Source organism: Eumetopias jubatus, unplaced genomic scaffold (assembly GCF_037043125.1).
Source record: "Eumetopias jubatus isolate StellerSeaLion01/CBP00866 unplaced genomic scaffold, mEumJub1_p1.0 scaffold_17, whole genome shotgun sequence".
Classification (NCBI taxonomy): Eukaryota; Metazoa; Chordata; class Mammalia; order Carnivora; family Otariidae; genus Eumetopias; species Eumetopias jubatus.
This window is the reverse complement of record NW_028274823.1, coordinates 37,973,471-37,985,924: the sequence shown is the minus strand read 5'-3', so window position 1 is coordinate 37,985,924 and position 12,454 is coordinate 37,973,471. Positions and strand designations below refer to the sequence as shown.

At 33.9% G+C, this 12,454-nt stretch overlaps 1 protein-coding gene across 4 annotated transcripts in view; it reads left to right on the top strand.

Annotated features, from left to right (window-relative positions):
- KIF20B (kinesin family member 20B) overlaps positions 1 to 12,454 on the top strand; it is an 85,554-nt gene that overhangs the window by 16,362 nt on the left and 56,738 nt on the right. For 2 of the 4 annotated variants that reach the window (XM_028098997.2, XM_028098996.2), the window contains exons 12-17: positions 820 to 982; positions 1,612 to 1,902; positions 6,643 to 6,782; positions 7,533 to 7,671; positions 8,716 to 8,824; positions 9,740 to 9,792. In XM_028098997.2, coding sequence (XP_027954798.1) covers positions 820 to 982; positions 1,612 to 1,902; positions 6,643 to 6,782; positions 7,533 to 7,671; positions 8,716 to 8,824; positions 9,740 to 9,792 — 895 coding nt within the window. Of the gene's footprint in view, positions 1 to 819; positions 983 to 1,611; positions 1,903 to 6,642; positions 6,783 to 7,532; positions 7,672 to 8,595; positions 8,825 to 9,739; positions 9,793 to 12,454 lie in introns of all 4 variants that reach the window. The other 2 variants (XM_028098995.2, XM_028098994.2) reach the window with 1 other exon arrangement.

Below are 12,454 nucleotides of genomic sequence, written 5' to 3'. Positions count from 1 at the left end.
AGTCCATAGTCTCTCATGGTTCGTCTCCCCCTCCGATTTCCCCCCCTTCATTCTTCCGCTCCTGCTATCTTCTTCTTCTTCTTTTTTTTTTTTAACATAAAATGTATTATTTGCTTCAGAGGTACAGATCTGTGATTCAACAGTCTTGCACAATTCACAGCCCTCACCATGCTATGGGTATATTAAGTGTTAATATTTAAACTTTCAACTCTAATTTTAGAAAGGTGTTTTTTGTTTTTAACCTGCTTTTATGTAATGGCTATACATGAATTATAGAAATACTTAGAGTTCTTGGATTAAAAAAAATTGAAATAAAAAACAATGTCAGTTGATGCCAGTGACTCATCAAGTAAACGTTATTTTCCATAGCAAGTATATGTCAACAGACACTTTAGATAATAAGCTTCTCATGATCCTGGCTTAACATCTACAACCACTTTATTCTTACTAATTATTGTGTTCTTCTAGATGTGATAGATTTCTGCATTAATTAGCGTTTTAGGCTGAGTAAATTGTAATTAGCCTTTATCATTTTTAGTAAAGGTGTTTCATGGCATATATTGTAAAATTGCTTTACACTACAAAACAACCACTTCAATGTGATTTTCTTAACATTTTGTCTAGTGAGTTATTGTTAGTGTTATTATTAGCAGTATTTAAAGAAAATAGTATAAATAAACAGAAAATGACTTTTATAGGCTAACCACTAACCTAGAAGTCCTTGATAGCTAGATTAATTATTTCTTTGTAAAATTTATTAGCGTTCTGGCTTCATGAGATTTGTTTTAACTTAGAGTTTTTTGAAAATTTTTTCCATAGGTTTCAACAGCACGTGCCTTTCCGGGAAAGTAAACTGACCCACTATTTTCAAAGTTTTTTTAATGGTAAAGGGAAAATATGCATGATTGTCAACATCAGCCAATGTTATTTTGCCTATGATGAAACGCTCAATGTGTTGAAATTCTCAGCCATTGCACAAAAAGTAAATATATTTAAATTTCTGCAGAATTCATTAAGTCTCTTATTAGAATATGAACCAGTTTTTTCTCAGCATAGCTAATACATTTTGCACTTACAACTGTAAACCTAGGAAATAATTGAAAATTAAAAATGTAAATGTTTGACCAAGTAAGAGGACATGTGACAAGATTGAAAGTTTCCTCTGGTATTATTATATTTTTTTTTAAGATTTATTTATTTGTTTTAGAGAATGAGCGAGAGGAGAGAGAGAAAGAAAGCATGGGAGGGGGAGGAGCAGAGACAGAGGGAGAGAGAAACCCAAGCAGACTCCAAGCTGAGTGTGGAGCCCAACATAGGGCTCTATCCCACAACCCTTGAGCCGAAACCAGGAGTTGGATGCTCAACCAACTGAGCCACCCAGGCGCCCCCAAATTACGAGTATTCTTGTAATGAATTGTCTGCTCTGCCACCCATCTAGTTTACTTAGTGGCTAATCAGGAAGCCCTTCTGCTAGGAGTCCTTCTTGTATGTTTGTTTGCATAGGTCTTTTTTAAACACTAGAATTGTCATTTGACTTAAATTTATGAAATTATTTTTTAGTTGACAGTTTTTCCTTTTCTGTTTTAAAAGTCACATTGGATATTTTAACAGGTTTGTGTTCCAGACATTTTATATTCTTCTCAGGAGAAATCATTTGGACCTGCCAAGTCTTCTCAAGATGTATTATTAGACATTAATAATTCAGTTAATAAAATATTAAATGTAAAAAGATCCACAATTTCATGGGAAAGTGGTCTGGAAGACGTGGTGGAAGATGAAGATCTAACTGAGGATCTAGAAAAAGGTGAAGAAAACCAAAATGTGGAAACTGAACTTACTGATGAAGATCTAGATAAAACATTGGAGGAAGATAAGGCTTTCATTAGCTACGAGGAGAAGAGAGTATGTATTATGAACTCATACTTCTAAGCTTGGCTTATTATTGTGAAGCTAGAGTTAACAATACTTAAGGCTCCCTGTCTTCCAATTTTTCTTCAACAATATGCTAAATTTTTTATATATCTCAACTTTATATTTTGAAAGAAAAATTTTTTTTAAAGATTTTATTTTTAAGTAATCTCTACAGCTAATGTGGGGCTTGAACTCACAACTCTGAGATCAAGAGTTGCACACTGTACCAACTGAGCCAGCCAGGCACCCTTATAATTTGAAAAATTTTAAACCCACAGGAAGACTAGTACAATGAAAACCCATTGGATTTGTCAGTTAACACTTTACCATGTTTAATTCCTTATGCATATGTGAATACATAGATTTTTTGCCTGTACCATTTGAAAACAAGGTGTAGACATAATGAATGATACCTTACAACTAACTACTTCAGCATGTTTCCTAATACTGTAGACCTACTTCTTATGATCACAAGACCATTTTCATACCGAAGCAATTTAACATTGATAGAATAATATAATCTGTTACACTATTCATATTGAGATTTCTTCAGTGATCCCAGTATGTTCTTTATGGCCACTTTGTTTTTAATCTACAACCAAAGTTAAAAAGTTGCTTTTTGATTGTCATGTTTCTTATGTTTCTTTAGTTATTTGTGATCTAACAAAGATATTTTTGAGAAGTTGAGGCTAGTTGTCTTATAGAATACCCCCAATCTGGATTTCTCTGATTTTTCTTCATGATTCAGGATTACACTATTATATAGGTCAAGTTGTGAATTTCCTATTGCATCCTATCTGGACACACATGATGTCTGATTTCCCCATTCTTGGTAATGCTAAGTTTTGCTTATTTGGTTAAGGTATTGTGTTTCAGATCTCTTTTCATTGTAAAAGTATATCACCTGTGGGATGATACTTTGAGACCTGTGAATATCTTGTACTGCAGTATGCTTTCACTCAATGATTTTGGCATACTCCACCAAACTTAGTTTGCAATCTTAAGTACAAGCACTCAAAATAGCCACCCAGTACCAATTATTTTTTCTTCAAAACAGGAATTGGTTAGTCATATTTATGGTAAATAAGTAAGATTGAACAGTGGTAACTTTAGCCTCTGTCCAAATACAGTTCACACATTTATTTACATTGTGTTAATCCTGATATTTAGCTCATGTTCACATTACTGGTTCCCCTCGTTAACTGGCCATAACTACATCTATATATATGGAGTCTTCTTACCATTGTCCTAGAACACTGGTAACCTTGTGCTCATGGGTGTGCTTTAATGGTGTTGACAAATCTCACATCCTAGGACCCTTGGACTGTAGAAGTCCAAGTAGTCGGATGATGTATTGGGTTATATATTCTCATTTTAATAATTTACTTCATTGTCCCTGAAAGCCATCATTGCACCTGTATTGTTTGGAAATGAGAATGAAAGCTTCAGATCCTAGTCCCAATTTATCTGGTTACTATGTGATGGGATCTTGTTTACCATGGACCTCTGTGGTGTAATATTTTACCTCAGTGACAAAAGGAGTGATCAGTAGTCCTATTTTAGTTTGTATTGATCTTCTCAAAGCTGAAGTTCATATATAATGTTGGATTAAAGTTGAAATGTTAGTAAAATTTCTGAATTTACCAGAGAAAAATAATGTTACAGTTTATAATTGATTACATAGTGTAACTGCATATCTTCCTATAACATTGATAAAATAAAAATTTCATCAAAGTGTATTATAATATTTAACTTTTAAAAATGAAATTGATTAGATTGCTTCCTTTATAAGCGTTTAAAAAAATTTTTTTTATTTTTTAAAGATTTTATTTATTTGACAGAGAGACAGCGAGAGAGGGAACACAAGCAGGGGGAGTGGGAGAGGGAAAAGCAGGCTTCCCGCTGAGCAGGGAGCCCGATACAGGGCTCGATCCCAGGACCCTGGGATCATGACCTGAGCCAAAGGCAGACGCTTAACGGCTGAGCCACCCAGGCGCCCCCATATTATTAGCATTTTAATTGGCATTAAAAATCATTATGAGATACATTGATATTAGCATATTAATACTTAGGGTTCATTTAGCTAGAAAGACCAGATTTTTTTTTTAGCAAAAACTTCATCATATGCTAACAATGATAAAAAATGAATTGTTGACAATTATTAAAATAAACCAGTTTCCCAAGCTATTCCCACATTCGTGTAGATTTCTCTAGGTTTCCCACATTTCTTCTTTAATCATTACAGTTTATTGTTTTATTTTTTTAAATTTAAATTCAATTAATTAACATACAGTGTATTATTAGTTTCAGAGGTAGAGTTCAGTGATTCATCAGTCTTCTATAATGCCCAGTGTTCATTACATCACGTGCCTTCCTTAATGTCCATCACCCAGTTACCTCCCCCCTCCCCAGCAACCCTGTTTGTTTCCTGTGTTAAAGAGTCTCTTATGGTTTGTCTCCCTCTCTGATTTCATCTTGTTTTATTTTTCCCTCCCTTCCCCTGTGATACTCTGTTTTGTTTCTTAAATTCCACCATGAGTGAGATCATATGATGATTGTCTTTCTCTGATTGACTTATTTCGCTTAGCATAATACATCGTTGCAAATGGCAAGATTTCATTTTTTTGATGGCTGAGTAGTATTCCCTTGTGTATGCATACACCACATCTTTATCCATTCATCCGTTGATGGACATCTGGGCTCTTTCCATAGTTTGGCTATTGTGGACATTGCTGCTGTAAACGGGCTCCCGGGTGGCTTCTTGACTCTTGATCTCAGCTCAGGTCTCATTACAGCTTATTGTTAGTTTGTTTGTTTTTTAAAGATTTTATTTATTTATTTGACAGAGAGACAGCAATAGAGGGAACACAAGCAGGGGGAGTGGGAGAGGGAGAAGCAGGCTTCCCGCTGAGCAGGGAACCTGATGCGGGGCTCGATCCCAGGACCCTGGGACCATGACCTGAGCCGAAGGCAGACACTTAACAACTGAGCCACCAGATGCCCCTACAGCTTATTGTTTTAAACATTGGGAAAATGTGGTTGTTTGAAATTTTAAAAGTATTAATCATGGTAGAGTTTGGAAAAAAAAAGGGCAACAAATTAAAGATCTCTTTACATACCACTCACCTTAATGGATTTTTACTGTACATTACTCTTCTGTATCCTGATTTTCTTCACTTAAAAGTAAATTGTGCAAAGTATGAATTATTTATACAAGTCATCATTGTTCATTACAGTAGGTTACTGTGTGATTGTACCATAATTGAACCAATCTTTTATGATTGACTTTTGAATTAGGTTTCACTTTTCCTTAAATATAACTGCTACCACAAAACAATACTCTGATAACCATTCTCACAGCCAAAACACTGGGTCCTGTTATATAAGTATTTCCTCAGTATAGGTTCTTTTTTTTTTTAATGTTATGTTAATCACCATGCATTACATCATTAGTTTTTGATGTAGTGTTCCATGATTCATTGTTTGCGTATAACACCCAGTGCTCCATTCAGTACATGCCCTCTTTAATACCCATCACCAGGCTTACCCATTCCTCCACCCCCCTCCCCTCTAGAACCCTCAATTTGTTTCTCGGAGTCCATAATCTCTCATGGTTCGTCTCCCCCTCTGATTCCCCCCCTTCATTTTTCCCTTCCTGCTATCTTCTTTTTTTTTTAACATATAATGTATTATTTGTTTCAGAGGTATAGGTCTGTGATTCAACAGTCTTTCACAATTCACAGCGCTCACCATAGCACATACCCTCCCCAGTGTCCATCACCCAGCCACCCCATCCCTCCCACCCCCTCCACTCCAGCCACCCTCAGTTTGTTTCCTGAGATTAAGAATTCCTCATATCAGTGAGGTCATATGATACATGTCTTTCTCTGATTGACTTATTTCACTAAGCATAGGTTCTTAAGAGAATTTCAAAGTCAGGATATCTATAGAAAATATTTTCAGATATAAAATTGAGACATTGAAAGATTTGTAGCTTTGAGAGAATTTATTGGTTAATTTATTATTGAGAAACTTTAAGTAGAAACCTTAAGGAATATAAGGCTATTATCTGATGCTATAATTTATTTTATTATAGATCTATATTGGTCATGTCAAGTGTTAATTGCTTTATTTATTCATTGTCCATATTATATGATTATGCTTTTTCCAAGGTCTTGGAGTTGTTGCTCACATTTGGATAGTTATAAAAGCCAAATAAGATAAGTTTATGTAACATCTCTTTTTTCCATTTTGGAAAGTATTTGGGGGTTCTTAGTAACTACTCTGTAACACTTAGGCTTTAGATCTTGACTAATTTAAAATCCAACCTTTAGCACTTTCCACAGACCTGGTCTTTACTTTCTTCACCTATGAAATATAGATGCTGCTACCAAGCTCACAGAGGTTGTGTGGATTGAAAGGCATCAAATATGAACTCTCCAGAGTAGTTCCTGGTAGATAATAGATTTTCAGATTTTTTTCTTCTTTTTCCTTTCTTCATGTAGTCATACAGTAAGACATTTGAGTTACTGTGAGTGTATTTTTAAAGTGCAGAGAGGCCCACCTCATATTTCAGATTAATGAATTTCTGCAATACATAGTTTTCAGTGAGAATATTATCATTAAAAGGATGCATAATTATAGTCGAGTAAATGAGTTATTTTTGAATGCTCAGACTAGGATTTCTTTTGGGATATATTTGTTCTTAGGACTTTAATATTTATGTTTTAGAAACTGTTGGATTTAATCGAAGACTTGAAAAAAAAACTGATAAATGAAAGAAAAGAAAAGTTAACATTGGAATTTAAAATTCGTGATGAAGTTACACAGGAGTTTACTCAGTATTTAGCTCAACGGGAAGCTGACTTTAAGTAAGTTATTTCTTTCATGTCCTAGTAGAAATTGAGAATTTTATTTGTTCAGAATTCTTAAAAGTTACTTACTTATATTAAGTGGCTTCTGAATTCTGACCTTTCTATGGGCTTGAAAGTAACGTGCTAATCCTCACAGTGATTCAGAGTTGTACGTGAATGATTTAAAATTTGCTTCTAATTTATAATGTACTTAATCTTAGAAATTTATTTTTATTATTTATTTTTTTCATCATGATAAGTGTACTCTTTAATCCCCATCACCCATATGACCCCCCCCACACACTTCCCCTTTGGTAACCATCAGTTTGTTCTCTGCTTAAGAGTCTGTTTCTTGGTTTGTCTCTCTTTTTTCCCTTTGCTCATTTGTTTTGTTTCTTAAATTCCACATATGAGTGAGATCATACGGTATTTGTCTTTCTTTGACTTATTTTGCTTAGCATTATAATCCCTAGCTCTATCCATGTTGTTGTAAATGGCAATATTTCGTTTCTTTTTATGGCTGAATAATACTCCATTTTGTGTGTGTGTGTGTGTGTGTGTGTGTGTGTGTGTGTACACACACACACGTATATATACACACACATCTTTATGCATTTGTCTATCGATGGACACTTGGGCTGCTTCTGTAGTTTGGCTACTGTAAATAATGTTGCAGTATACATAGGGGTGCATGTATCCTTAATCTTGGAAATTAAAAAAAACACAAAGTGTTGCTTTTTCTTAATGGGATTAATTTGTGTTATGAAGGGAAACTCTCCTCCAGGAACGAGAGATACTTGAGGAAAATGCTGAATGTCGTTTGGCTATCTTCAAGGATTTGGTTGGTAAATGTGACACTCAAGAAGAACCAGTGAATGAAGATTGTGCCATGAAAGTTGAAACCAAAGTATGTTAACTGAAATGTTAGGTAGTGATGTTTTTGGTGCCAGCATGTAGTGTACCACATCAATAATGAAAAAACATTAATATACTTGAGAATTAAACAACTTACTATGTAGCTTTATTCAGCATGCTTTGCTAGGAATTTAAGCACAATTAGTTTAAATATAGGTATTAGAGTAGAAAAAATTATGTGTCTGTTATGTTTATATCTCATTTTGGTGTTGCTTTTGAGTCATTGTATTGATTATAGGTAGGTAGGTTCCTTTTAGTCTGATTATGGGATGCCTCTCTTGGATTTGTGTTAAACAGTTTCAGAGGGACCTAAGAGTCCCTTATACTGCTCTGATTAAAACAAAAGCATTATATGTAAAAAGGATTGCTCTTGTTGGCTGACTGACCATTCCCCGCTGTTGAGGAAACATTATCCTTTTCTGCTGCTTCCACTGAAATTGATATCTTTGGGGGGTTGTTTGATTTTGTTTTGCTTTTTTAATTACTCAGTTTTGGGGCTTGGGATGGTGATGTCCTGGCTCTTGCTGTCAAATCATCTTTATGTGTCCCAGACATGGTTTGGCTCTTGGACTGAGTTGTGATAATGGAGGTTTGTTTCCTCAGCTATCCCAACAGAGACTTAGGAGACATATAAGTGAAAGTATACCTGAACTGATGTCATAATTGTTCTATAGTGACTTATAGCTTATGACATTTTTTTTTAATGGAACTATGTCTCACATTCCGTAAAACAAAAAATGAGTAATGGAACAAAGTTTTTTTATAATTGGAGATACTTTAATATACTTTATTGAAAAACATTTTAAGTTGTGAATTTTTTGCTACATGTTCTTAAAACTGTCTAAATCAGATAGTACCACATTGTAAGAGTGAAAGCCACTGTTAACATTAGGCATGTGGTTTTTGCTATTTTTAGGAAGCACATAATTATGTAGGAATTGAAGATATCATTGATTCTCTTCAAGATGATGTCACTGATATTAAGAAACAGGCTGAAATTGCTCACTTATATATTGCATCTCTTGCTGACCCCCAGGAAGCTATTGCTTGTTTAGAAATAAAGTTTAATCAAGTTAAAGCTGAATTAGCTAAAACCAAAGAAGAATTAATCAAAACCCAGGAAGAATTAAAAAAGAGAGAAAGTGGTAAGTAGATGTATTTTATCCATATTTAGATGTTACAAATGCATAAAAAGATAGTTGGTGAATATAAGAAATTTATGCAGCTTATTTGCCGTAGTGACAAGAAGATTCTTTGATCTAGGTAACATATTTAAAGTTTAACATTTTAGTGACTTTATAGTAATTTACTATTAAACAATTTTTTTGCCTTCATTTACTTTCAGACTAGTATTAGTAGAAAATGGACTTCTCAAAAAAAACCCCAAAAAACCCAAACCAAAGAACAACCACCAAACTAAGCATTAGTTTTATCAGCAAATTAAGAAATCTTACAGGACATTATAATGCTGTGAATTTTATTCTTCTGTATTTTTTTTGAATTGTCATAATGTAGTAGATTCTGCTCTGGGCTTGTAAGTTTGGGATAAAGTGACTCCTATGGAGTGGTCTTAAGTTTGTTGGTGCTCCATTCCAGCTCAGAGCTATATATATATATATATATTTTTTTTTTTTAAATTTATATATATATATTTTATAATTAATATATATGTATATTTATAATGTCCTATCTGGTTTTTAAAAGTGTTAGGTGAAATATTCTGCCCTTTTCTGTGTGAAAATGGTTAGAAAATAGCAGGTAAGAGGTATCTCTTCATAATTAAGTGGACTAGAAAGTGGACTACTATTTTCCTCTTTTCTCTGAAATTATACCAGAAATTTTTTACAATTTAGTGTGTTGTCATTCATTTTTACCCTGCATGGGATGTTGAATGTGGCTTTTTCAGAAACATTGCCCTCTGGGGGTAGAATTAGTAGCTAAGTGCTTTGTGCTTCTAGTGCTGTCAAAATCATTTTTCCCAAATGTAACACGTTTCATGATTATTCAGTGATATATTTTTTTTAGACGCTTATTTATTTTCAATATTCTTATTTTTTCAGAATCAGAAATTAATTTAAATTCATTGGTTCAAGAGCTTGAGAAATCTAATAAGGTAATACTTCAAGTTTTATTTTGTCTTGATAAGGAACTTAATAATTAAGCAATTGAAGGAACATGAATTATGACAAGGTACATTTATTTTAAAAATAATTTTTAAAAAAGTAATAATTGATAAAAAATTGAAAATTATAAGTTTTCAATGATAGTCACTGGAAAGTTTCTTCAGTCTTTCCAGAAGATATTTATTTATATATAGGGAACATACACATCTTTTAAAAAGTTTACACAAATTAGGAGCACTTGGATAGCTTAGTTGGTTAAGCGTCTGACTCTTGATTTCGGCTCAGGTCTTGATCTCAGGGTTGTGAGTTCCAGTCCTGCGTTGGGCTCCATGCTGGGCATAGAACCTACTTAAAAAGAGATTTACACAAATGGGATTAATTAATTTTGTGTCTTGTTTTCTTCCCTCAAAAGATGCCTTGGAGGTAATTCTACATTAGCACATAGAGATCTGTGTTATTCTTTCACTAGGTGAATAGTGTTGATTGATGCATTTAAATGGTATTTATTTCATCTAAAATTTTAAAGTATGGGATATGGCTTGAGCAATGTGCAGCATTGAATTCTGAAGATCTTTGGCACTTTGATCAGATAATTATTCCAAATGGTTGTAGATGGATTTGACATTGATAGGTTTAAATATGAAATTATAAATATATGTCGAGGTAAAGTGAATTTAGAACTCTAAACTTGCTATTTTTTCTGACCTTCTCTGGCATGGGTCTTCTTCTTCTTTTTTTTTTTAAAGGATTTTTATTTATTTGACAGAGAGAGAGAGAGCACAAGCAGGGTGAGCAGGAGAGGGAGAAGCAGGCTTCCCGCTGAGCAGGAAGCCTGATGTGGGCCTTGCTCCCAGGACCCTGGGATCATGACCTGAGCCGAAGGCAGACGCTTAACGACTGAGCCACCCAGGTGCCCCTGGCATGGGTCTTCTTACATCAGTTTACATTTATACTTCTCAAGAGCTAAATATTTTAAGATATGACAGACATAAGTCAAGATCTTTGGTGTCTAATATCTAGAATTTAAAGAAGTAACCAAAATAATGTACTTAGCAGAAGACATTACAGCTACTGTTTAGACGATTCCTAATCTTTTCCTTTTTTTTTTCCTAGTTATAAAAATAGTAGACACTAGCTATAAAAAGTCAGTTATATTAAGCTATGTAAAATAGAAGATAAAAAAGGTCCCCATAATCTTCCTCCTGAATAAAAATAAGAGAAAACCAAGTTGGTTGGTAGCTTTTTTTAGAACTTTACCTTATACATATTTATTTATTTGAAAGATTTTATTTATCTATTTAAGAGACAGAGAGAGTGCACACGAGCAGGGACGAGGGGCAGAGGGAGAAGGAGAATCTCAAGCAGACTCCCCACTGAGTGCAGAACCTGCCACAGGTCGATCCCAGGATGCTGAGATCATGACCTGAGCTGAAATCAAGAGTCGGACGCTTAACTGACTGAGCCACGTGGGCGCCCCATATGTATTTATTTTTATAGAATACTTAACTATGTACTCTCTAAAATGCTTTACATATATTAACTCATTTAGATCTCAGAACAACTTTATGATGTAGATACTGTTACTGTTTTTTATTTTTACAGAGACATAAAGTAACTTGCCCAGGGTCGTACAACTAGAAGGTGGAAAAGTTAGGATTCAGACCTGGACAGTCTGATTCCAGATTCCTCTTACCCAATATACTATATTGCTTTTCTTCCCTTTATTTAAATATATGTCATTTTTTAAACAAAAATAAGGTCATACTATGCATACTTACAGGTATTTTTATTTAGTCTTAAAATTTGAAGGAATTCTAAAATTGCATCAGACTTGCATTTTATCTATCCTAAAATATACTTAGTAAACATTGCTATTTTTCTTCTTTCCAAAGAAAATACTTATGCAGAATCAAGGAATTCAAGAGTTGGTAGATATAATTGATCAAAAAGAGGATACAGTCAACAAATTTCAGAACCTAAAATTTCATACAGAAAACATATTTGCAAGCATTGTAAGAATTTAACTTTGTCTACCTTATAAATTACATTAAAAAGTCTATGTTTTAGTTCAAAATAAAATAATTTAAAATAGCTTATATAACTAAGATTAATTTAGTAAGAATGTTGAATTGTTTATTTCGGTGTTGAATTTAGCTTACCATTGTGCAAATCTGAGTTTTTGTGAACTTGCAAGAGGGCATTTGACCTCTTTGAACCTAATACCCCACAAACTATGCTGGCACTGCTTTATGTACATGAGAGAGAAGAATACGTAGCTCTCGGAAGTCCAAGCCGTAGCTAGTTGTAAGGGGAGCTCTGGGGCAAAAGGAACTTAATGTGCTCAGACATCTGCAGGTCGTAAAGATTTCTGTCTCTGTTGCTCTGTCTCTATCTCTGTCACTGTACCTATCTGTATTTCTGTGTCTCTGTATAGAAGTATAAATGAAATTCAGTGGAGTTAGGGTTTTTTTTGTTAGAGGCTTGTTTTTATTAAATGCATTTTTTGCTAATGTTCATATGCTTAATGGCAAGGATATTTTATTTTAAAAATTGCATCATGTACTATGCCATGTAAAGTGTGTAAGGGTTTTAGAAGTACAAGTTTTGGTAATTTCATAGTTAGGATAATCAGCCTGCCTTTTAATCCTTTTT